The sequence below is a fragment of the Hyperolius riggenbachi genome, chromosome 4 (assembly GCF_040937935.1).
Source record: "Hyperolius riggenbachi isolate aHypRig1 chromosome 4, aHypRig1.pri, whole genome shotgun sequence".
Classification (NCBI taxonomy): Eukaryota; Metazoa; Chordata; class Amphibia; order Anura; family Hyperoliidae; genus Hyperolius; species Hyperolius riggenbachi.
In genome coordinates this window covers 35060844-35087978 of record NC_090649.1, presented here as the reverse complement: position 1 = coordinate 35087978, position 27135 = coordinate 35060844, and the positions used below count along the sequence as shown (strand labels likewise).

The window sequence follows — 27135 nt, the reverse complement described above, 5'->3', positions numbered from 1 at the left end:
GGTTGCTGCTGGCTGCTCCATCTGTCTGGATTGCACTAGCCTCTAGCGGTAGCGGCTGTGGATTCTTCTGATCTATGTTCCTGGAGTGTAAGCTGGAGCAGCGGTTGCTACTGGCTACCTCATCTGTCTGTCTTGCTTGGATCACACTAGCCTCTAGCGGTAGCGGCTGTGGATCCTTCTGATCTATGTTCCTGGAGTGTAAGCTGGAGCAGCAGTTGCTACTGGCTACCTCTGTTTCTGTACTTGGTTCACACTTGCTCTGGCGGAAAGAGCAGTGAATCCTTCCTGTCCTGTCCCTGAACCCGGATCGCACTCGCTCTGGCGGAAGAGCGGTGGATCTTATCTGACCTATTCCTGTTTCTGTTGGTTTGTCTGTCTGGATCGCACTCACTCTAGCGGTAACAGCGGTGGTTCCTTCTGAACGCTGTCTGGGAGTGTAGGCCAGAGCTGCAGTTGTTGCTGGCTGCTCCTTCTCTCTGTCCTGTCTTGTACGAACGCTTGCTGTAGGCTCGGTGAGGTAACCGTTAAGCAAGCGTTCGCGTTCTCTGTTTCGTGTTGTGTGTCATTGGTTAGTCAGGGTGGCGTGCTTGTCTCTGTTGCGCTTATCGTGCGGAGACCGCGGCGTAAACGCGTTCGCTGTTGCGAATGAGTGCGGTGTTCGTGTTTAGCTAGCGTTTGTTATTTTCTTTATCTTCTTATTGTTGTTTGCTGTGCCTTTGCTACTCTTGTGCTCTGTCTTGATTCGGTCTTGTGTCACTTATGGCAATCGCCTCTCTCACGATTGCGTTCATACTTTGTTTCTGCTGATGTGTGTTCGCCGTCGCTGGGTGGCGACTAGTTTGGTGGACACACATTTGGTCTGTCTCTGTGCTCTCTCTCTTAGAGGGCTATCGTGCCCTACTTTGCCTTTATCTGTACAATTCCCACCTGGCATCTGTGGCCGTGCAGAGGCTATGCTCGTCTGCACTCCACTGCTCCATCTGCCAGTGGGAATTGCCCTCTACAGGTGCATAGCACCTAACCTGGGTTCTACCCTAATTATACGCTTGTGGAGGATTTCCGCTGTGTCAGCACGCGTCTTGTGTGCTGACCACAGAAACTATTCCGCAATCGTTACAGAATGACCAGCCAAACCGAAATTCCCAGGGTAGAGGGAATGTTCGATTTGCTTCAGATTTCATTGCCTAAGGCAAAGGCATATGTGGATCCTATTATAGGTAGGATCATACATTATATTAAAGCAGTTAAAAAATCCGTGCATGTTCCTGATCCCAGCCCATGTGAATCTTACCTTGATACAGGGTTGTTTGAACCTCCATTTGCTCCATGGGAGTTGGGAGCGTTGATGGAGGAATTGGAGTTTGATTGGAAGGCCTTTTGCGATTTTTTACATCGCAAAAAGTGAAGATATTCTGATTGATTGTCTCGATTCTATGTACATTTTGATTGATTCGGATGAGTGTGACGAGTGTTTTGTGGATCCGGTGATTGTGTGTGGCAGACGATTTTGGATGAGTTGCACACACACCAACCAATTGATTCCGATAAAGAGACACAGTTGTCACATGATTATTCCTGCCTTTCTGGGGTAAAGCAAGTGAGTCTAAACACTGTGCGGCCTGAAATGAATGGGTGTGCCTCGTTTGTGGACACCTGTGTTAATTCTGATAGATTCTATTCTGTTTGTTTGGAGTTTGAATCTGTGCGATTTGATGCCTGTTTTTCGGATGATCCTGCTATGGGGAAAATTCCTAAACCATGCAGCCTCAAAAGTAACCTTTTGAACACCTTGCAGTCCGCTCCACGGATTGGGGAGGCTTGCGCTTTGGAAGCGTCAGTTTCGCAACCTAAAGCGGCCTTGGATTCGCCAATTTTGCATTCTGTCTCTTCGGATTCGACATTGTTAGCCGAGTCTAGGGGTGAGACAGCGCTTTGGTTTTGCGAATCAGATACTGAGGAGAGTGTTAGGCTTGGTGGTGTATTCCCCTCAGTCAGCATGCAACGCATGAGCTGACGTGGAGGAGGTACACACACTAGCACAGGGAATCAGGATATCCCTAGTATAGTGGAGGGGAGGACTGACTCCAATAGGAGATTGTGGCACACAGAGCCGGTGCAGATCCGACAGCCACAAACAATACTTTCGCGATAACGTCTCAGCGCAAGGTAGCGCTGAGCGCATAAACCAGAACTGAGGAGATCAGGACAGGTAGACAGAATGAACGCTTGCTAGCTAGCCGCTACTTAGTGAGTGCAAGCGTCCACAACAAGACAGACTGGAATGAGGCAGCCAATGCGTTGCAGCGATGGCGTGCCTCACAAAGACAGGACAGGATAGTCAGGAAATAGCAGGATCAAGATAGATGAACGTAACACAGACAAATATACAATAAGTATGTTTTCCTAGCGTATTACAATTACAGCTATCAATGAAACTATTTGTAACGTCTGACTAACATATGTATATATCGGCAATGAACCGACATATGACATAAGCAGGAATACTGACTAGGACAGGAACAATACAGGGAACAGGACTCAGAAGGATTCGCTATCTCTTCGCAGAGATGAACACAATCTACAAACGGTAACAGAACAGGATTCAGAAGGATTCGCTATCTCTACGCAGAGATGAACACAATCCACAAACAGAACCAGGAGCAGGAAGACTAACTCAGCACGGGTGATCACGATACGCGCAAACTACCAAAACGTGCTGGAAAGCTGACTAACTGAACACAGGATATAAACAGTTCGTGTACGTATACATCAGCGACACTGATGTATCAACGTAACACGAATACAAGGAAAATAACAAAGGTGCTGGTATGCATATATATTGGCAATTAACCAATATATGATGCAAGACCAGCAAAGTATCTTTAGAACAAGAAACACGATCTGGGGCTAAAGCAACAGCAAGACAGGCTTAAACTGAAGTTATGATAACCCGAGGAGTCCTGCAGGAAGCAGATCTTTATACTGAGGTCATCCAATGGGAGCAGACATGCAGAGTCCCACACAGGTGAATGATAATCAGTCACAAGCTGACAGCAGGGAAAGGCAGACAAAGCTATGCAGCTTGCATGAAAAGAGGTCAGAACTGCCTGAGCTGCAGCACTACTACTGCCAGCAGTACCTGCTGCAGCAGCGATCATGACAGAGAGTAATGATTTTCCACCCTGTACTCTGGATGAGTTAAGATTACCTTGAAATGAACCTCCTGCAGGGAGCCCAGAGGCTCCTCTAGGTATTGCAGCTAATTGCATCTGCTGTCCTGCCATTTCAGAATTGCAGTCTGGTTTGACTGCTATGGAGGATTCTGCCTGCAGTGAAACAAAACTCAGAAAATCAGAGCTAGTTTCACTAGATATTCCTGTGTATCCTTGTCTTGATGATTAAAATTCAGTCTCAGCATATGGTAGAACCATTCCTGGGACATCTGCCCTGTCCGCAGGAGGTATTCAATGTTCAGCCCTGTAACATGGATAGTTCAGAATCCTTGTCAGAAAACTTGGAAAATGACACTTGGTCTTGTTTGATGTTGTGGAGGTTTCCAAGTCCCTCCTAAAGGGTGCAGAACTTCTAGGAGATGCCTCCTGCCCCCCAGATCCGTCTGAGGTTTTGCCCACTTCAGTGGGCGTTGCAATTGTGCTGACTACCTTTGCAGCTCTTAGGGAGCTTCACTCATGTGTAGTCAATGATGAGTTTTGTTTACATGATATTACAGTCACAGAAACTTCTGATTCTGAGTCCGAGTCTTCTTTTGAAAGAACAGTACCTGTGACCTCTACTCGTGATGATTCTTTGCCCGGTCCTGGTTTTGGTCTTGTCGTGTCGGACTCTGAGGTTGGCAGTTCCCCGACATGTCCTGAGGTTTCTCCTGTGCTAGTGTACCCCGATGTGCTCTGTGACCTAGAAAGCCCAAGTGTGCCTCGGTTACCAGCATGCTCAGATGCTTCCTCGGTGGAGACATGTTCTGATATTGCCTGCCTGCTTGCATGCCCAGAAGTGGTCCCTGAGAGTCCTGATCTTGATGGGTGTCCTGGTAATTCTAAATCCGGAATAATCATAGGTTCCATAGGGGTTCTTGGTAGTTCTCCATGTGAGCCTGGTGAGCGTTCTGGCCTCTTAGGATCTCTGCGGAGCTTCAAAGGGTTCTGGGAGATTCCAGGAGAAATTTTGCTTGGTACCCTGGATAGGATCAACAGTGGCTTTTGTGTTGAAAGCGACACTTCGAACAGGTATTGTGGCAGGTTTGGTATTTTTGGACGCTCCCTGGAAGGTGGTGGGTATTGTCTGGAGGGTGTCGATGGCTTCTTCTCTGGCATTCACAGTCCTGATGGGTGTTACGCTGAGACTTGTAGTACTGATGGGCATGTTTTGGTGGCTTCTGCTTCCGATGAGGTCGGTTTCGGGTGGACTGACTCTGGAATTGGGCCTTGTCGGGCTGTCCCGACCTTCATGAGTCTTGAGTTAGAGTTTTTTTGGAAACTCTAGTTTTGAGAGACGTCTGGAATCCGTCCCTAGAGGGGGGGGGGGGGGGGGGTACTGTAATGATCCGCTTAGACAGCTGTTTGACCATTCCTCTAGTCCATGGGCTGCAGGTCTCTGGAAGAGAGACCTGTCTTTTCTTTGCAAGTTTCAGACCTGCTCTGCTGCTGAGGGATTTGCATACATTTGTTATGCAAATCGCCTAGCTGCCTCCTTTGAAGGCTGGCAGTATAAAAGCCAGGTTTTCCCAGAATCCTTTGCTGGTCATTTTCATGGTTTGTTACTGATGAACTCTCCTAGAGTGTCAGCCCTGTTTGTTTGTTAAAGTTTATCTTAGAGTATTCCTCGGGACTGCACTAGGCAGCTCCTCTAGTGCAGTTAGTTTGCATTATCTGTTTTGCCTGTTTTGTCTCTCTGCTGCGATTTGTCCTGTCGCCAGCGGCGGTCGACAGGAAGTCGTTCTGTCTGTCTGGGAGTGTAGGCCAGGGCTGCGGTTGCTGCTGGCTGCTCCATCTGTCTGGATTGCACTAGCCTCTAGCGGTAGCGGCTGTGGATCCTTCTGATCTATATTCTTGGAGTGTATGCTGGAGCAGCGGTTGCTACTGGCTACCTCTGTTTCTGTACTTGGTTCACACTTGCTCTGCAATGGGGAGAAAATGAAATGGTCGCGCATCTAACCAAGATGCACCTGATAGATACTCACTGCATAGGGCTAAAAAGCCTCTCAAAGGCACAACTGTGCTCATTGCAGTGAAACAGGTGCATTAAGAACTAATGCATCTCACAATACAAACAATGGAAGCAAATCCATGCGTTACACATTATCCGGGAACCTTACCCTTCTCTTATTGAGAGAGACATCTGTTCCACGCTGCAGAGCATGTTAGCAGGGACGGCTCGTGCAGCCTTCTCTCGGGGTCCCCACCCTATCTAAGTTTAAAATCACCCAACATTATAGGAACATGCTAGCAACGTTGACTTGGGAGCAGCAGGCCATTTAAAGGGGAAGGGGTGCGGTGTGGGCGGCGCCCCAGGAACTCTCTCACTCTCGTGAGATGCATTAGTTCTTAATGCACCTGTTTCACTGCAATGAGCACACTTGTGCCTTTGAGAGGCTTTTTAGCCCTATGCAGTGAGTATCTATCAGGTGCATCTTGGTTAGATGCGCGACCATTTCATTTTCTCCCCATTGCATAGTATTGTATTTCTTTCACTTTGGGTTGGGTTGTGGTTGTGGGCGGTGTCCCCAGGCAGTGAGAGTTCCTGGGGCGCCGCCCACACCACACCCCTTCCCCTTTATATGGCCTGCTGCTCCCAAGTCAACGTTGCTAGCATGTTTCCATAATGTTGGGTGATTTTAAACTTAGATAGGGTGGGGACCCCGAGAGAAGGCTGCACGAGCCGTCCCTGCTAACATGCTCTGCAGCGTGGAACAGATGTCTCTCTCAATAAGAGAAGGGTAAGGTCCCCGGATAATGTGTAACGCATGGATTTGCTTCCATTGTTTGTATTGTGAGATACATTAGTTCTTAATGCACCTGTTCCACTGCAATGAGCACACTTGTGCCTTTGAGAGGCTTATTAGCCCTATGCAGTGAGTATCTATCAGGTGCATCTTGGTTAGATGCGCGACCATTTCATTTTCTCCCCATTGCATAGTTCCCACTTGCTCTGGTGGAAAGAGCAGTGGATCCTTCCTGTCCTGTCCCTGAACCCGGATCGCACTCGCTCTGGCGGAAGAGCGGTGGATCTTATCTGACCTATTCCTGTTTCTGTTGGTTTGTCTGTCTGGATAGCACTCGCTCAAGCGGTAACAGCGGTGGTTCCTTCTGAACGCTGTCTGGGAGTGTAGGCCAGAGCTGCGGTTGCTGCTGGCTGCTCCTTCTCTCTGTCCTGTCTTGTACGAACGCTTGCTGTAGGCTCGGTGAGGTAACCGTTAAGCAAGCGTTCGCGTTCTCTGTTTTGTGTTGTGTGTCATTGGTTAGTCAGGGTGGCGTGCTTGTCTCTGTTGCGCTTATCGTGCGGAGACCGCACCGTAAACGCGTTCACTGTTGCGAAAGAGTGCGGTGTTTGCGTTTAGCTAGCGTTTGTTATTTTCTTTATCTTCTTATTGTTGTTTGCTGTGCCTTTGCTACTCTTGTGCTCTGTCTTAATTCGGTCTTGTGTCACTTATGGCAATCGCCTCTCTCACGATTGCGTTCATACTTTGTTTCTGCTGATGTGTGTTCGCCGTCGCTGGGTGGCGACTAGTTTGGTGGACACACATTTGGTCTGTCTCTGTGCTCTCTCTCTTAGAGGGCTATCGTGCCCTACTTTGCCTTTATCTGGCATCTGTGGCCGTGCAGAGGCTGTGCTCGTCTGCACTCCACAGCTCCATCTGCCGGTGGGAATTGCCCTCTACAGGTGCATAGCACTTAACCTGGGTTCTACCTTAATTATACGCTTGTGGAGGATTTCCGCTGTGTCAGCGCACGTCTTGTGCGCTGACCACGGAAACTATTCCGCAATCGTTACAATGCGGTAATGCTTAATGTTTTAATGCATGGGAATTGAAGCCTATGCAGAAGAAGAAACAAAATAAGCAGGATACATTTACTGGTGACCTTCACTAAAATGTATTGTATAAGTATATAAGGAATTCACTTGTCTGATTCTGTCTTTTCATATTTCATTGCAGAGGAGGAGAATGTCGCCCTTAGAGGCCGTGCAACCATGTCATCCACCTACATACCGGATGGCCCGCTATCTGCTGCCATAAATGCAATAGACGGGAATCAGGATTCCACCTTCTCTCATGCTTCATGTGTCACCACAGATATTGAAGATTATCCTTGGTGGAGAGTAGATTTACTGGAGAGCCACACAATATCCCGCATAACCATCACTCACAGAAAGGGCTGTTGTAGTAGCTTCTCCGGAGCTGAGATTCTTATCGGTGACTCCCTGGCTAACAACGGGAATAATAATGCAAGGTGGGTTTGGATATATTTTGTGGGTGTAGCTAGAGATCGAGAAGTAAATCGCTACAGCATGCATGCAAATAAAATGCGAATTGGATGTAGCTTGAAATTGAGCCAATGAAATGCACTTCCCTGTCTCTTCTGACTGGTCCAGTTCCAAGATGCATGCAATCTGATCCAGATCACGTTAACAGATACAGTAGATAAGTACGTGGCGGCCTCTTTCACCGGTCTCCCTTAAGTCTTTCAGCCAGGGGTGTTGCTAGTATCCTAAGAGATCCGAGGCACTTTTGGGTACTCCAGACAAAAAATGGGTGTGGCCCTGCACCATAATGTGGGTGTGGTCATGGGTGGAGCCACATTTACATGAATTTAACAGCGGTCTAAGTAGGCCTGCACAGCAAAATATTGGATGAAGCTCCCCTCTCCATTAATACAAAAAAAATGTTTATTTCCTTTTAAGCAATACCAGTTGCCTGCTCCCAGTTGCTTTCTGCTGAGCGGGCTGGCCTGCCACCAGGTTATCTGGCAGTTCCCCATATACCATTCCCTGACCTTCTACTGGACCCCCTCTCATGCTCCCACGGGCCTCCTATTCAGGCACTACAACCCCCAGCATCATCGCTCCCAACTGTCCCTCTTTTTAGTCCCTCTTTGGGAACCCTGTACCGCTGTCCCTCTTTCTATTTCATTTGTCCCTCTTTCAGGACTCATCTACAGATCTGTTTAAATATATGTATTTTTCTACTTAAAAACAATGTTTAATTGACTCTAAACTTTATTCCCATCCTTTCAATTGAAATACAGTGGCTTGCAAAAGTATTCGGCCCCCTTGAAGTTTTCCACATTTTGTCACATTACTGCCACAAACATGAATCAATTTTATTGGAATTCCACATGAAGGACCAATACAAAGTGGTGTACATGTGAGAAGTGGAATGAAAACCATACATGATTCCAAAAATATTTTACAAATAAATAACTGCAAAGTGGGGTGTGCGTAAATATTCAGCCCCCTTTGGTCTGAGTGCAGTCAGTTGCCCATAGACATTGCCTGATGAGTGCTAATGACTAAATAGAGTGCACCTGTGTGTAATCTAATGTCAGTACAAATACAGGTGCTCTGTGACGGCCTGAGACGTTGTCTAAGAGAATATTGGGAGCAACAACACCGTGAAGTCCAAAGAACACACCAGACAGGTCAGGGATAAAGTTACTGAGAAATTTAAAGCAGGTTTAGGCTATAAAAAGATTTCCAAAGCCTTGAACATGCCGCAGAGCACTGTTCAAGTGATCATTCAGAAATGGAAGGAGTATGGCACATCTGTAAACCTACCAAGACAAGGCCGTCCACCTAAACTCACAGGCCGAACAAGGAGATCGCTGATCAGAAATGCAGTCGGGAGGCCCATGGTGACTCTGGACGAGCTGCAGAGATCTACAGCTCAGGTGGGGGAATCTGTCCATAGGACAACTATTAGTCATGTACTGTACAAAGTTGGCCTTTATGGAAGCGTGGCAAGAAGAAAGTCATTGTTAACAGAAAAGCAAAAGAAGTCCCGCTTGCAGTTTGCTACAAGCCATGTGAGGGACACAGCAAACATGTGGAAGAAGGTGCTCTGGTCAGATGAGACCAAAATGGAACTTTTTGGCCAAAATGCAAAACGCTATGTGTGGCGGAAAACTAACTCTGCACATGACTCAGAACACACCCTCCCCACTGTTAAATATGGTGGTGGCAATATCATGCCGTGGGGGTGCTTCTCTTCAGCAGGGACAGGGAAGCTGGTCAGAGTTGATGGGAAGATGGATGGAGCCAAAAACAGGGCAATCTTGGAAGAAAACTTTTTGGAGTCTGCAAAAGACTTGAGACTGGGGCGGAGGTTCACCTTCCAGCAGGACAACGACCCTAAACATAAAGCCAGGGCAACAATGGCATGGTTTAAAACAGAACATATCCATGTATTAGACTGGCCCAGTCAAAGTCCAGATCTAAATCCAATCAGGAATCTGTGGCAAGATCTGAAAACTGCTGTTCACAAATGCTGTCCATCTAATCTGACTGAGCTGGAGCTGTTTTGCAAAAAAGAATTGGCAAGGATTTCAGTCTCTAGATGTGCAAAGCTGATAGAGACATACCCTAAAAGACTGGCAGCTGTAATTGTAGCAAAAGGTGGTTCTACAAAGTATTGACTCAGGGGGCTGAATAATTATGCACACCCCACTTTGCAGTTATTGATTTGTAAAAAAATGTTTGGAATAATGTATGATTTTTGCTCCACTTCTCACGTGTACACTAGTGTTGGGCGAACACCTGGATGTTCGGGTTCGGGAAAGTTCGCCGAACATGGCCGCGATGTTCGGCATGTTCGGGCCGAACCCCGAACTCCCCGAACATCCCACTTTTGGGGGCCCTATGGGGTCGCAGGCATAAGGGGGGAGCATGCCTCGATCTCGGGGGGGTCGGAAATTCCCCCCACCCCCTCCGCTAGCGCTCCCCCCTCTGCCCGCTTCCCCATACAAAAGTTTAATGAAGTAAAACAGTACCGGTCCGGTGCGGTGGTAGTGGCTGGGTGGCTGGCAGTGGGCGGCACTGTTTAGTGAGTGACTGAGGAGGAGGAGTCCGGAGAGTGACGCGTTGAGGGAGGCCGGGCAGCGGGCGGTTCAGCAGTAGTACGGTACTACTGCTGAACCGCCCGCTGCCCGGCCTCCCTCAACGCGTCACTCACCGGACTGTTTGGGTGATGTTCGAGTTCGGCCGAACACCTGATGGTGTTCGGCCTTTTAAGTTCGGGTTCGCCCCGAACTACTAAATGGCCGCGAACAGGGCCGAACAGGGCCCCTGTTCGGCCGAACAGGGCCCTGTTCGGCCGAATACTGCCCCCCTATGGGGTCGCAGGCATAAGGGGGGAGCATGCCCCGATCGCGGGGGGGGGGGGGTCGGAAATTCCCCCCACCCCCTCCGCTAGCGCTCCCCCCTCTGCCCGCTTCCCCATACAAAAGTTTAATGAAGTAAAACAGTACCGGTCCGGTGCGGTGGTAGTGGCTGGGTGGCTGGCAGTGGGCGGCACTGTTTAGTGAGTGACTGAGGAGGAGGAGTCCGGAGAGTGACGCGTTGAGGGAGGCCGGGCAGCGGGCGGTTCAGCAGTAGTACGGTACTACTGCTGAACCGCCCGCTGCCCGGCCTCCCTCAACGCGTCACTCACCGGACTCCTCCTCCTCAGTCACTCACTAAACAGTGCCGCCCACTGCCAGCCACCCAGCCACTACCACCGCACCGGACCGGTACTGTTTTACTTCATTAAACTTTTGTATGGGGAAGCGGGCAGAGGGGGGAGCGCTAGCGGAGGGGGTGGGGGGAATTTCCGACCCCCCCCCCGCGATCGGGGCATGCTCCCCCCTTATGCCTGCGACCCCATAGGGGGGCAGTATTCGGCCGAACAGGGCCCTGTTTGGCCGAACAGGGGCCCTGTTCGGCCCTGTTCGCGGCCATTTAGTAGTTCGGGGCGAACCCGAACTTAAAAGGCCGAACACCATCAGGTGTTCGGCCGAACTCGAACATCACCCAAACAGGGTGATGTTCTGCAGAACCCGAACAGTGGCGAACACTGTTCGCCCAACACTAGTGTACACCACTTTGTATTGGTCTTTCACGTGGAATTCCAATAAAATTGATTCAAGTTTGTGGCAGTAATATGACAAAATGTGGAATACTTCAAGGGGGCCGAATACTTTTGCAAGCCATTGTAGATCTTATTTTCATATTTTAATATGAAGGAAAATTAACCAGGATAGAAAGGACCAGTGTGGTCTTAATTATTAAACAACATATTGTTTTTATGAAATCTTTATGGTATGCGTGACTAGGGATGGCACCCCCCTAGCCACGCATACCATAAAGATTTCATAAGAAAAACATTTTGTTTTATAACATATGTGACTAGGGGCATGGTAGGGGTGTGGCTTAAGTGTCCCATTTTCCTATCTCAAAAAATTGGGAGGCATGCAGCATGCCCCCATAAAAGAACTACGGTTCCCTGCATGCCTCCATAAAAGCATCACAGCACCCAGCATGGCACCACAGCACCCAGCATGCCACTGACTGATGCACCACAGCTCCCATCATGCCCGCTATTGGGGTACCACAGCTGACTCTGCCTGGGGGACATCCTAAGCACCTCAGAATAGATCCGGGGCACATGTCACTGACCTTTGGGGCTAGCAACGCCCCTGCTTTCAGCTGCAGCCAAGTATCGCTGTTTAGGCCTGACAGTGGGTATGACTTTTCCCAGCAAGCAGTGGGTGCAGAGACCCGGCGCACAACACTCTGCAGACACGGACCACAGTTCAAGCACGGCGCCAGATCAGCTGTTCACACCTGCCTGCTTGTGAGGGGCTGTTGGATGGTTGATATCAGGTTTCACAAACAACTAGCAGAGAATATCTACTCATTTAACAGGTAATAGATACATACTGTAGCTTTCCTTCTGCTTCGTGCTGCACAAGGGTCTCAATGCATGCACCTCAGACACTTCAGCCATCCTTTTGACAGGCAACTGGGCCTCTTTCCATGAGCCACCTCATAGAAGCGAACATGTTTATTATTATTCTTATTCTTATTATTCTTATTATCATTTATTTATAAAGCGCCAACATATTCCGTGGCGCTGTACAATGTAAGAAAACAAACAAGGGATACATAATGATACAGACAATAATATACATCAAATATGAATACTGATACAAAATACAGAATTGCTGATTACAATAGCAAATTTAACATGATGACTAAAATGTATAAATGTCTAACAGAGTGCAAGCAATTAAATTAATAACATTCCATGACACAAAAGGGTGAGAGCCCTGCCCTTGCGAGCTTACAATCTAAAGGAATGGGGTGGAAACAAGAGGTGGGGGAAGTATACAGTATATGTACAGGCAGTGCGTAATTAGGTAATTTAGTGGGTGCATGGCCTAAGCTAGAGAATATGCTTGTCGGAAAAGGTGGGTTTTGAGGGAGCGTTTAAAGATTTCAAAGGTGGGAGAGTGACGGATGTGTTGTGGAAGGGCATTCCAGAGGAGGGGTGAGGCACGTGAGAAGTCTTGTACACGTGAATGTGAGGAGGTAATTGTAGAAGAGAATAAAAGAAGCTCGTGTGCAGATCTGAGATTGCGGTTGGGTTGGTATCTGGAGACTAGTGAGGAGATGTACAGGGGAGAGAGATTGTGGAGAGCTTTGTAGGTTAGGGTTAAGAGTTTGAACTGAATCCTCTTGTTAATTAGTAGCCAGTGAAGAGCGTGACAGAGAGGAGCAGCAGAGGAAGAGTGAGAGGAGAGATGAATAAGTCGAGCAGCAGAGTTCAGTACAGAATTGAGTGGTGCTGGTCTTTTAGTTGGAAGTCCACCAAGCAATATATTGCAATAGTCCAATCGATATATAATAAGAGCATGTACTAACATTTTGGTTGTGTCATGGGAGAGAAAAGGTCAGATACATGCTATGTTTTTGAGTTGGAGATGGCAGGAGCTGGTTAGGGAGTTAATGTGAGGAGTAAATGAGAGAGAAGAATCAAATATTACCCCTAAGCACCGTGCTTTGGGAACTGAAGTTATAGACGTGGTGTTAACATTTATTGTAATATCAGGCAAAGAGGTGGACAGGGATGGTGGAAAGACTATTAGTTCAGTTTTATTCATATTAAGTTTTAAGCGAGAGGACATGAAAGAGGAAATAGCGGACAGGCAGTCGGGAACCCGTGTGAGGAGGGAGTTAAGGTCTGGGGCCGAGAGGTACAGTTGTGTATCATCTGCATATAGGTGGTATTGAAAACCAAATGAGTTGATTAAGTTACCAAGACCGTGCATGTATATGGAGAAGAGGAGGGGACCGAGGACAGAGCCTTGAGGTACCCCTACAGGCAGAGGATGTGAAGAGGAGGCCTGATCTGAATAAGAAACAGTGAAAGGCCTTCAAGAAAGGTCAGAAGATATCCAGGAGAGAGCGAGGTCCTTTATTCCTATAGATGAAAGGATCTGTAGGAGTAGAGTGTGGTCGACAGTGTCGAAAGCTGATGACAAATCTAGAAGGATGAGTATGGAATAATAGCCTTTGGATTTAGCTGTGAGGAGATCATTAGCTACTTTGGTGAGGGCTGTTTCTGTCGAGTGGTTTGGCCGGAAGCCAGACTGGAACTGATCAAGCAAGGAATTTGCAGATAAATACTGACTTAGTTCAGCATGAATGTGGCGTTCGAGTAATTTAGATGCAAATGGGAGAAGTGACACTGGGCTGTAGTTAGCAAGTCCGGTGGGGTCTAGAGATGGTTTTTTAAGTAGTGGTGTTACAACAGCCCTCTTGAGTGAGGATGGAAAAATTCCAGTGGAGAGGGATAGGTTAAACAGCGATGTTAGGGCAGGGATGAGGGATGTGGAATGAGATGTGATAGGATAGGATCCAAAGAACAGGTGGTTAGATGGGATTTGGAGATAAGGGAAGAGAGCGAATGTTCGGAGAGTGGAGAGAAACTGGAAAGAGAGCAGTCAACAAGAGGAGTGGAGATGGAGTTTGATGTCTGCATGGAAAACACACTACGGATTTTGGCAATTTTATTATCTGTAAAGTATGTTGCAAATTCTTCAGCTGATAAGCATGAAGAAGGAGGAGGAGGGGGTGGATGGAGAAGGGAGTTGAAAGTACTGAACAGGCGCTTTGGATTGTGCAAGTGGAAGGATATGAGGGAGGAGAAGTATGATTGTTTTGCAGAAGAGAGAGCGGTTTTAAACTTGTTCAACTCTTTTTTGTAAGTAATGAAATCTTCATTAGTATTAGTTTTTCTCCAATGGCGTTCAGCTGCCCTAGAGCACCCCTTTAGCTGTTTAGTAGCTTTGGTCAGCCAGGGTTGACGACTGACACGGTTTGGGTGGACATTGGTGAGGGGTGCGATTGCATCCATGACTTGCGTGATTGAGCTGTGATAGTGTGCAGCTGCTGAGTCAGGGTCAGTGAATGGTTGTGTGAGGAGAGGTGCCAAGGCATCAGAGACAGATTGCATGTCTATGTTGTGGTAGTTCCTGCGTGTATATGAGCGTGCTTGAGGCAGGGTGGTAGGAAGAGAGGAGGAGAGAGAGAAGTTTAGTAAGTTATGATCAGAGAGCGGGAGAGGAGTATTAGTGAAATCCGTGATAGAACAGAGACGAGTGAATATGAGGTCAAGTGTATGACCATTAGAGTGAGTTGGAGCAGTGGACCACTGAGACAGGCCGTAGGAGGAAGTAATTGACAGAAGTTTAGTGGCGGCAGAATTGTTGGTGTCAACATGAATGTTAAAGTCGCCCATAATGATGGTAGGGATATCGGAGGACAGGAACTGGAGGAGCCATGCAGAGAAGTGATTTAGGAAGAAGGAAGCAGGGCCAGGAGGGCGGTAGATTATTGCGATCTGGAGGTTAGAGGGAGAGTATAGACAGACTGCATGGACTTCAAAGGAAGGTAGAGAAAGAGAAGGAATGGGGGTGAGCGGCTTGAAGGAGCATCTATCAGAGAAAAAAATGCCCACACCACCGCCATGTTTATTCCCACTTCTAGGCATGTGACTAAAGTGGAATCCCCCATAAGAGAGGGCGGCAGGTGAGACCGTGTCAGAAGGCGTCAGCCATGTTTTTGTGACCCCAAAGAAGGTGAAGGCGTTGGGATTGAAAAGGTCATGGATGAAAGGAAGTTTGTTGCAGACTGAGCGGGCATTCCAGAGAGCAGCAGAGATAGGTGGGGGAGGAGGAGGGAGAAGAGGAATATTAATTCCACATTGTAACTAAATGAAGGCGTACATTGGTCAATTGCTTCTTCGCATGCATTACATCCACCACAATTGTTGTTCTTGATTGCATTATATGAATTTATATGGTTTAAATTGTTTTCAGGACTGGGTCAGACTACAGTGTAACCCTCACTAACAAGAAATTACAATTATAAAACACTTTCCTAGCAGAAAATGGCTTCTGAGAGCAGGAAAGAGATAAAAAGGATCAATAGTTCATAGATTTTATCTCTGGTATACTTCAATGAATATGTCATTGAGCAAAAACAATAAATCAGTACAAATTTAAAAAGTAGATTTAAATATAAAATAAATGTGGAATATCTTAAAAAGTCATTTTTAGGAGAAGGAGGATATATACAATTGTTTATTTCATTAGATTATTTTACCTCGGGTGTCCTTTAACTATTTCAGCCCGCAGGGATTTTTCACCTTATGCATCAGAGCAATTTTCACCTCCCATTCATTCGCTAATAACTTTATCACTACTTATCACAATTTATTGATCTATATCTTTTTTTCTGCCACTAATTAGGCTTTCTTTGGGTGGTACATTTTGCTAAGAATTATTTTTTTATAAATGCATTTTAACAGGAATCTTACGAACTAAATGGAAAAAAATCATTATTAGTTTTCAGCCATTATAGCTTTAAAATAATACATGCTACCATAATTAAAACCTACGTATTTTATTTGCCCGTTAGTCTCGGTTATTACACCATTTAAATTTTGTCCCTATCACAATGTATGGCACCAATTATTTATTTGGAAATAAAGGTACATTTTTTCAGTTATGCGTCCATCACTAGTATTTTTAAAAGCTTATAATTAAAAAAATGTTTATAGTATACCCCCTTCACATGCATATTTAAAAATGTCAGTCCCTTAGGTAACTATTTCGGATTTTTTTTTTATTGTATTTTATTTTTCCATTAAAAATTTTAATTGGGTATTTTTTTGGTGTGGGAAATAAACAGTTAATTTTAAAAGTTATAATGTGTGTAAATTGCCTTGAAAAATATATGTAGATGTAGTTTTACTATTTGGCCACAAGATGGCCACATTGAGGTTTTTTTTATGTCCTTCCCGCTTCCCAGAAGCATAAGGTGGACAGAAAACTTTTTTTTTTATATAAAGACCGTGGCCTCTGCTAAGAGACCGTCAGTTTTTCTGCTGGGGAATTAGATCAGTGAGTGGGAACGGCACGGGGACGCGCCCACGATCGCGCACGGGAGTGCACCGATTCACGGCACTGCAGCAGAGCAGCCGCCCGGACGTGAGGATCACGTCCGGGCAGCTTAAATGGTTAACCAGCTGAGCGGTCTGGACGAGCTCAGCTCGTCCAACACCGCCAGCGGCTGCCGCTCAGGCCCTGCTGGGCCGATTTTAATGAAATAAAAAGCAGCACACGCAGCCGGCACTTTGCCAGCCGCGTGTGCTGCCTGATCGCCGCCGCTCTGCGGCGATTCGCCGCGAGCAGCGGCGAAAGAGGGTCCCCCCAGCCGCCTGAGCCCAGCGTAGCCGGAACAAAAAGTTCCGGCCAGCGCTAAGGGCTGGATCGGAGGCGGCTGACGTCACGACGTCGGCTGACGTCGATGACGTCACTCCGATCGTCGCTATGGCGACGATATAAGCAAAACAAGGAAGGCCGCTCATTGCGGCCTTCCTTGTTTATTCTGGGCGCCGGAGGCGATCGGAAGATCGCCTCCGGAGCGCCCTCTAGTGGGCTTTCATGCAGCCAACTTTCAGTTGGCTGCATGAAATAGTTTTTTTTTTATTTAAAAAAAACCCTCCCGCAGCCACCCTGGCGATTTAATCAGAACGCCAGGGTGGTTAAGGACCAAGTCAATTTTCTAACTTCTGCAGTGCATTTGCGAAAGTTAAAAGATCGCAAGCAATTTTTAGTCTACCCAAACACATGTAGACTTCTTTTTTTTTTCAGGACAAATAGGGCTTTCTTTTGATACTAGTTAACTACAATAAATCTGTATTTATTTATTTTTAAGACAAACTATACTTAAAAAATGAAAACATGAAAAACATGAATTTTCTACATTTTTCCACCAAAAATATGTAAATATTTTGATTTGCAGCAGTAAGACTTTTAGAAATGGATTGTTCCATATGATTTCTATCCAGAAATGTCAAAATGATGTAGATGTTTTATTTTTAGGTACACTGCAGGGGCACTAAATAGAGGTGGAAATTAAGATTTTAAAAGAGAAAATGTGATAATTATGCAATCCTAGTGATCAGGTGATCAGGAGCCAATCACCAACACTCCTAATTCACTCCAGAAGGTGTTAGCTGAGAATGTGCGAGAATGCTGTAGTACAAATCTACTATGTGTCAGAAACTTAGCTTTCATATAAGGGAAGTTCATTTTACTAAGGGCAGTCCTGAAGTGGAGGTTGGCTAAGGGGAGGGATGGGAGAGGGGGGAGGGGGGAGGGGGTTAAGCACCAGGAAGGAGTAAAGGTTAACTAGGGGATGCTTGGATCATGTATTAAGAAGAGTTTCACATTAACCCTCCTGGCGTTATAAAAAAATTTGCCAGGAGGGAGCGCAGCAGTTTTTTTTAAATTTTTTTCCCCTATATCATGTAGCGAGCCCAGGGCTCGCTACATGATAGCCGCTGCTCAGCGGCATCCCCCCGCCCTCTTCGATCGCCTTCGGCGATCTCCGATCAGGAAATCCCGTTCAAAGAACGGGATTTCCTGGAGGGCTTCCCCCGTCGCCATGGCGACGGGCGGGATGACGTCACCCGCCAAGCATTGGGAGTCCCGGGCCACCCCTCGGCGCTGCCTGGCACTGATTGGCCAGGCAGCGCACGGGGTCTGGAGGGGGGGGGGGGCGCGCGCCGCACCGGATAGCGGCGATCGGGCGCGCGGCGGCGGCGATCGGGGTGCTGGCGCAGCTAGCAAAGTGCTAGCTGCGTCCAGCAAAAAAAAAATTAAACAAATCGGCCCAGCAGGGCCTGAGCGGCACCCTCCGGCGGCTTACCCCGAACTACGTTCGGGATTACCGCCAAGGAGGTTAAGGAAGGAGGTTAGGGTTAGGTTAAAAGAAACCCAAGCTAGCCAGCTGTTGTCTGTTCTGGAATACAGATAAGGTGGAAAAGTATCCAGTTCATGCATATGTTTTGTATTTTTAAATGAATTAGACACTAAAGAGAATCTGTATTGTCCGATTTGTACAATGAAAAAACATACCAATGTGATTTCCTAGATCCCTCAGGTGCCATTTCCGCCGCTCCCCGCTGCGATCCCGGCTTGTAATCACCAGTTTTAGGCAGCGTTTACAAAGAAAAAACATGGCTGCTAACCAGGAAGTGATGTTTGTGTATATACTGTGTGTGTGTGTGTGTGTGTGTGTGTATATATATATATATATATATATATATATATATATATATGTATGTGTGTATATATATATATATATGTATGTGTGTATATATATATATATATATATATATATATATATATATATATATATATATATATATATATATATATATATATATATATATATATACACTGTATATACACCGACATCTATATATATAATAGAGTAAGCGCCTCAACCTTCAAGCAAGAAGAAGAAGTAGCACCCTGCCCCCAGGGCCGGTCCAAGCAAGAAGAAGAGTAGAAGTGGCTGAATAGAGTCCTGGTTAAGGGCCTTTGCCTTTGATATGGGAGACCAGGGTTCGAATCCTGTCTAGGGTCAGTACCTATTCAGTAAGGAGTTCAAGGCAAGACTTCCTAACACTGCAGGGTGACTTCCTGAGCCCGTCCCAGTGGCTGCAGCTCTTGAGCGCTTTGAGTCTGACAGGAGAAAAGCGCTATATAAATGCTTGGATTTTTATTATTATTAAGTAGCGCCCTGCCCCCAGGGGCGGTCCTAGACTTGCCACTGAGCTGGAGGGGGTAGCGGGCAGGAAGGGGATATTGGGCACAGCGGCAGGGAGGAGGATTGGACCCCCCCTCCCTCACTTGGGTCCCCCATCTTCGCTCCCCCTCTAGCTTAAGTTCAGCAGCAGCCGCTGCTATTAGTAAGAGGCAGTAAGCAGGGATGACCCACCTCTTCCGCGTTCCAGCGTGCGTTCCACTGTTGTCACTTCCTGCAATGCCATCCACTTACAATATAGTGGGCGGCATTGCAGGAAGTCACAACAGTGGAACACACGCTGGAACGCGGAAGAAGTGAGTCATCCCCACCTGCTGCCTCTTAATAATAGCGGCGGCTGCTGCTGAGCTTAAGCTGGAGGGGAAGCGCACATGGGGGACCCAGGTGAGGGAGGTGGAGGGGTCCTGCTGAGCTTAAGCTAGAGGGGGAACGCATATGGAGGACCCAGGTGAGGGGGGGGGGGTTCCCGATGAGCTTAAGCTGGAGGGGAAGCGCACATGGGGGACCCAGGTGAGGGAGGGGGGGTTCTGCTGAGCTTAAGTTGGAGGGGGAGCGCACATGGGGGACCCAGGTAAGGGAGGGGGGGTCCTTCTAAGCTTAAGCTGGAGGGGGAGCGCAGATGGGGGACCCAGATGAGGGAGGGGGGTCCTTCTGAGCTTAAGCTGGAGGGGGAGCGCACATGGGAGACCCAGGTGAGGGAGACAGCCGCTGTGCCCAATTCCCACCTTATGCGGCGTATGCTATGCCGCGGGTCGGCTAGTATGTACAGTGGTGTGAAAAACTATTTGCCCCCTTCCTGATTTCTTATTCTTTTGCATGTTTGTCACACTTAAATGTTTCTGCTCATCAAAAACCGTTAACTATTAGTCAAAGATAACATAATTGAACACAAAATGCAGCTTTAAATGATTGTTTTTATTATTTAGTGAGAAAAAAAACTCCAAATCTACATGGCCCTGTGTGAAAAAGTGATTGCCCCCCTGGTTAAAAAATAACTTAACTGTGGTTTATCACACCTGAGTTCAATTTCTGTAGTCACCCCCAGGCCTGATTACTGCCACACCTGTTTCAATCAAGAAATCACTTAAATAGGAGCTATCTGACACAGAGAAGTAGACCAAAAGAACCTCAAAAGCTAGACATCATGCCAAGATCCAAAGAAATTCAGGAACAAATGAGAACAAAAGTACTGTAATTGAGATCTATCAGTCTGGTAAAGGTTATAAAGTAATTTCTAAAGCTTTGGGACTCCAGCGAACCACAGTGAGAGCCATTATCCACAAATGGCAAAAACATGGAACAGTGATGAACCTTCCCAGGAGTGGCCGGCCGACCAAAATTACCCCAAGAGCGCAGAGAAAACTCATCCGAGAGGCCACAAAAGACCCCAGGACAACATCTAAAGAACTGCAGGCCTCACTTGCCTCAATTAAGGTCAGTGTTCACGACTCCACCATAAGAAAGAGACTGGGCAAAAACGGCCTGCATGGCAGATATCCAAGGCGCAAACCACTTTTAAGCAAAAAGAACATTAAGGCTCGTCTCAATTTTGCTAAAAAAAACATCTCAATGATTGCCAAGACTTTTGGGAAAATACCTTGTGGACCGACGAGACAAAAGTTGAACTTTTTGGAAGATGCGTGTCCCGTTACATCTGGCGTTGAAGTAACACAGCATTTCAGCAAAAGAACATCATACCAACAGTAAAATATGGTGGTGGTAGTGTGATGGCCTGGGGTTGTTTTGCTGCTTCAGGACCTGGAAGGCTTGCTGTGATAGATGGAACCATGAATTCTACTGTCTACCAAAAAATCCTGAAGGAGAATGTCCGGCCATCTGTTCGTCAACTCAAGCTGAAGCGATCTTGGGTGCTGCAGCAGGACAATGACCCAAAACACACCAGCAAATCCACCTCTGAATGGCTGAAGAAAAACAAAATGAAGACTTTGGAGTGGCCTAGTCAAAGTCCTGACCTGAATCCTATTGAGATGTTGTGGCATGACCTTAAAAAGGCGGTTCATGCTAGAAAACCCTCAAATAAAGCTGAATTACAACAATTCTGCAAAGATGAGTGGGCCAAAATTCCTCCATTGCGCTGTAAAAGACTTGTTGCAAGTTATCGCAAACGCGTGATTGCAGTTATTGCTGCTAAGGGTGGCCCAACCAGTTATTAGGTTCAGGGGGCAATTTCTTTTTCACACATGGCCATGTAGGTTTTGAGTTTTTTTTCTCACTAAATAATAAAAACCATCATTTAAAACTGCATTTTGTGTTCAATTATATTATCTTTGACTAATAGTTAACGGTTTTTGATGAGCAGAAACATTTAAGTGTGACAAACATGCATAAGAATAAGAAATCAGGAAGGGGGCAAATAGTTTTTCACACCACTGTATATATTTATATATATATATATATATATATATATATGTGTGTGTATAGATATATGTATATATATATGTGTGTATATATATATATATATATATATATATATATATATATATATATATATATATATATATATATATATATATATATATATATATATATATATATATCTGTGTGTATATATATATATATGTGTATATATATATATATATATGTGTGTATGTATGTATGTATGTATATATATATATGTGTATATATGTGTATATATATATATGTATATATATCATGTTGCAGTATACTACAAGTTTTTATTACATAGTGAATTATATGCACTCCAGTCTGGGATTCTCACAGTTTCTCAGCATGTGACAGGCATCTCCCATCTCCCTCCCCCTCAGTTTCTCAGCATGTGACAGGCATCTCCCTCCTCCCTCAGGCTCACAAACTGCATCACAGACAAGCTGACAAGCAGAGAGTGAGGAGTAATGGTGTGTACACACTTGAAAGATTTCTGAAAGATATCAGACCAATTTACCACCTTCCATGTAGTATGAGAGCATACTCTACACAGTCTATTCTATTGAGCTGAACTCCCAATCAGATAAAAATCTTTGCAAGATCCTGCACACAAGGATGCTGTACACATTCAAAAGTGTTAAATCAGTATCTGCAAAAGATCTGTTCCTGCAAAAGATCTGTCCCTGCAAAATGCATTCATAGTCTATGATATCTGCAGATCATCATACACACCTTGTTTCACAGTCATTCATCTTCAGATCAGATCCACCAGGATGGATCTTCAGATCTGCAGATGATTGTCTGATCTGTAGATGAATGTCTGTTAAACAAGGTGTGTATGAGGATCTGCAGATATCATAGACTATGAATGCATTTTGCAGGAATGGATCTTTTGCAGGAACAGATCTTTTGCAGATAATGATCTTTTGAATGTGTACAGCATCTTTGTGTGCAGCAACTTGCAAAGAATTTTATCTGATGGGGAGTTCAGCTCAATAGAATAGACTGTGTAGAGTATGGCTCTCATACTACACGGAAGGGGGTAACATTGGTCTGTGATCTTCCCTTTTCCAAAGACTTTTATCTCAAGTGTGTATGTAGCCTAAACAAAGAACACATAGGGGGCATGCATAACTTATATTCATTATAACAGATGCAGCCCATTCCTCCTTGGTTTGACAAATCTTGACAAAGAAGATTAGATATATTACATAGACAGTAGAATAGGCTGCAGTAATTCAGACCACATTAGAACAGGTATATGAACTTATAGGATAGAAGAAATGAGGCTGAAATTTTGTTACAGAGTCTCTTTAAAGAAAAGTTTTGTTGATCTGACAGCTACTGTACCTGCCCACACCCATTCAGCCTGAAATACTCCCACTCTAATGAAATTAGAAGGAAGGGGGTAGGTGATTGCTGTATCAGCAGAAGCCACACCTTCCTGCAGACTAATAACCTATCATGGCTTCAGATGAGAAAGGAGAGGGGAGGGGCTGGAGTGAGCAGACATTAGAGGTTGCTGAGGAGGAAATTGGGATCTATGAACTGATGCATCAGGCATTACTTTCTTTAGTTTTGTGAAACATGCTACTTTTTATTTTACTAATCTTTGTGTCCATATTTCATAGTTGCATGTAACATAACATTACATTGAATGTATGCTCATTGTAAAAACAACAAATAATATATATATTATTAATAAAATAGGGACCAGCTCTGAGCTCAAAGCTTACAAAATGCTGCCCAGATGTTTGTGAACCTTATAGATCCACTCCCATCTCTGTTCTACATGTTAAATGCAAATGCTTTTAACAGAGGCACCAAAAAAGAGTAAAAACAGATAACAGATAACAGATAAAAATCTTTGCAAGATCCTGCACACAAAAATGCACACAAAACATATATAAACGGTTTAAAAGGGGGAAGTTGGTGGACTTATCTCCCTCACGAAAAAAACAGACAAGGATTCATTATTTTAATCATAAAAAATGACATTTAATTGTAGATCCAGTATGCAACGCGTTTTACTGGCAAATTCCCGCTTCATCAGGCAATCAGTGGAGAAAGAGAAATGGGGAAGAAAGGGATCATAGGACAGAGGGCTAAGAACAGGTATACAAACACTAGTAGTACAAAAATTACACACATGAAATATATCTTTAAATTGTTAAAAAAAAAAAAAAATCACCAACAATATCCAGTTCGTTCATATACAAAACATAGGTACAAAAGTTTGCAAAAAAACAGGAGAAATTATAAAAACCAGTGTGGTTAATATGGACAATAAATCATGAGCCTGATAAAAATGATACGATAACTGTGATTATAGCACTCAATAAGTATGAACTGTGGGTAAGCAAGGGTTAAAAGAGTGACCTATTTACAAACCATTGTCAGTTTATAGCTATAGTAATAGTGATCATATGAAGAGATATAAGCCGTTTTTATAGAAAAGTTCCACATGTTGGATACTGCTGCGTACTCTGCATCACATTCTATGCACTGCTTTCCCTCTTATTTATTTTGATTTTCTTCATGTTCTTGCTTTTCTTTAGATGTGCCAAAATAACATCCACATCAGGTGGAGCTACAGAAACCTTCCACTGTAATGGGATGCAGGGACGATACGTGAACGTGGCCTTGCCTGGAAAAAATGGTGTTGTCACTTTCTGTGAAATTCAGATCTTCGGAGTTCCTGTTAATAACAAATTTTGCTGGGATAGAAGCTTTTGAAAGAGAAACATGAGGTGGCCCAGGCTAGACTGTGGCCTGCAAATGTTAACTATCATAAAATAAATAAATAACCTTATGGCTGCAGCCAGTGCCTCTGTCCTATTTTTATAATTCATTAATTGCATAAGTAGATAAGTAAAGTGTACGGATAGTTTCCATGGTTAATGTACATACCATATTTTTGGCCAATCATAATTAAAAGTGTGTACACATTTCATTTCAATCGATTAGCTCGGGCGAACATTGTCCAGATGTTCGGTATATTCGGCCGAACACTGAACCCTATTGAAGTCTATGGGGACCCGAGCCGTGGGGGGCAGCAGAGCTGGAGGGATATCGGGCAGGAAGGGAGTATTGGGCCTAGCGGCGGGGAGGGGGGATGGACCCTCCCCTCCTTCACCTGGGTCCCCCGACCTCGGCTCCCCTCCAGCTTTAAAAAGTTAAGTAGCATCCGCTACTATTAAGAGAGCGGCGGGGATCACTCACCTCTTCCACTGACGTCACTTCCTGCAACGCCGTCCTGTGGAAAGAATTTGTTAAGATTTATTATTAATCATATGGTATATCCTTTGTATTCTCACGTGGCTATAAGAACCGCATTCATGTAATCAGACTAGTGTGCTAGAGTGACACTTTAAATAATATGATTATCATGATTACCTTAAGAGTTATCACAATATTACTGAATGAATACATGTTCCTGAGCTATTTACTGTGCACAGCTTATTATGTCCTTGCAGTGGAATTCCAGTCTCTGGAGACAAAGGAGAGCCAGTTTGAACCGGACTCTGGAGGCAGGGTTACCTTACCTCTGAGATCATTTTGGAGAAACGAATCTCAAGTACTTCTGAGGTCATTCCAAAGAATAAGCATGAAAGTGAAAGTTAACTTTCAGGAAGTCTTCTGAAGGACAAAGGTGATCCTGCCCATAAAGGAGGTCTAAGTCATCTTGACATGAAAATTGATTGGACTCATACCAGAACAGACTGCCCGGAGGGAGGAATATTTTAACATATTAACTAGGGTTTAAAAGATGAAACACAGGGGGGAGAAGTCACCTTTTCCCTGCTGAGCGAATGTGTGTTAAAACTGGGTTCTGTATGCTGGCATGTGAAAAAGTCCTCAGCTGAGTAAATAAAGATTTCTATGTTTTTGGCACACATTGGAGAAGTCTCATTGAGTAAGTTATTTTCCTTCAACAGTCCACTTACAATACAGTGGTGGACCCGCCGTCCACCACAACCGTCATGTGCCTACTCCTCACACAAGTTCTCGGCGTGCTAGACGCCCGAGGTATCGGGAGACTGGCAGGCAGAGGATCCGAAGCAGTTGCGGTGGTACTGCTATCCACCGCAGCTGACACATTACTATTCATTACAGTACCCCCCCTACAGTACCCCTCCCCTTGAGGCGTGGACTCCGGACACGTATCACACGGTTTCTCAGGGTGTAGTTCATGAAAACTTCTCCTCAATTCCTCCGCATGCATGCGATGAGCTGGCACCCAAGATCTTTCCTCCGGCCCATACCCCTTCCAGTGCACCAGATACTGAATAGAGTTGCGCACCCTACAAGAATCTAATATCTGCTCAATCTCATACTCGGGTTCTCCATCAATCACCACAGGGGGGGGGGGGGAGGAATCCACATGCACTGCAGGCTTTAACAGAGACACTTGAAAAGACTTCCCACACCTCATACTGGAAGGTAGGGCGATCACATAGGTCACACTGTTAATTCTCTTGGATACTGGATATGGGCCTATAAACCTAGGGCCTAGCTTGGCTGAGGGCTGTTTCAATGCCAGGTGCCATGTAGAAATCCATACCATATCCCCAGGAACAAACTCCCACTCTGCAGACCGTTTCTTATCAGCATGTCTTTTCTGGGTCTGAAAAGCCTTTTCCAAATTCCTTTTCACTATAGCCCAGATGTCCCTTAAAGATCTCTGCCAATCTTCCATTGCAGGGAGAGAAGAGGACACTACAGGTAACGGGGAGAAGTTAGGCGATCTGCCTGAGACCACCTGAAAGGGGGAGAATCCAGAAGAGGCACTTTTCAGATTATTATGTGTGAATTCCGCATATGGCAGGGACTTCGCCCATTCCAATTCAGCATCAGCCACATAGCACCTGAGAAATTGCTCAAGTGACTGATTGACTCTCTCGGTTTGCCCGTTAGTCTGTGGGTGGTAGCCTGAAGAGAATGACAAATTCATTCCAAGATGATGACAAAATGCTTTCCTAAATTTGGACACGAACTGGACTCCCCTATCTGACACCACATTTTCTGGTATACTGTGCAACCTAAAGATGTGATGGATAAAGAGATATGCCAGTTCCTGAGCTGAGGGGAGTCCGTCCAATGGGATAAAGTGGGCCATTTTGCTGAATCTGTCAACTACCACCCAGATAACAGTTTTGCCCTCTGAACTGGGGAGTTCACCCACAAAATCCATAGACAAATGGGTCCATGGTTGCTCAGGTACCGGCAAAGACTGAAGTGTGCCCACTGGAGCCTGTCTGAAAGGTTTGTTCCTGGCACAAACCGAACAATCCCTGATGAACTCTTTACAGTCTGTTCCTATGGACGGCCACCAAACACACCTAGAGAGCAAGTCCTGTGTTCTAGCCACCCCAGGAATCCAGGATGTCCTGCATTCTTATGTGCATGAAACAACTGCAAAATCTGCAAGCGGAACTGCATAGGGACGAAAAGTACCCCCTCAGGTTTCCCTTCTGGAATATCCCTTTGGTAAGGATCCAATGCAGACAACCAATCCTCCCAAGTGTCGGTGGCTGCAATGACAATTTTATCGGG

At 45.5% G+C, this 27135-nt stretch overlaps 1 protein-coding gene across 1 annotated transcript in view; it reads left to right on the top strand.

Moving 5' to 3' along the window:
- LOC137570330 (fucolectin-like) overlaps window positions 1-24399 on the top strand; it is a 52815-nt gene extending 28416 nt beyond the window's left edge. The window contains exons 3-4 of the mRNA XM_068278975.1: window positions 7172-7466; window positions 24138-24399. Of these exons, the coding sequence (XP_068135076.1) occupies window positions 7172-7466; window positions 24138-24315 (473 nt within the window). The 3' untranslated portion in view covers window positions 24316-24399. The remainder of the gene's footprint in view (window positions 1-7171; window positions 7467-24137) is intronic.
- The last annotated feature ends 2736 nt before the right edge of the window (window positions 24400-27135 follow it).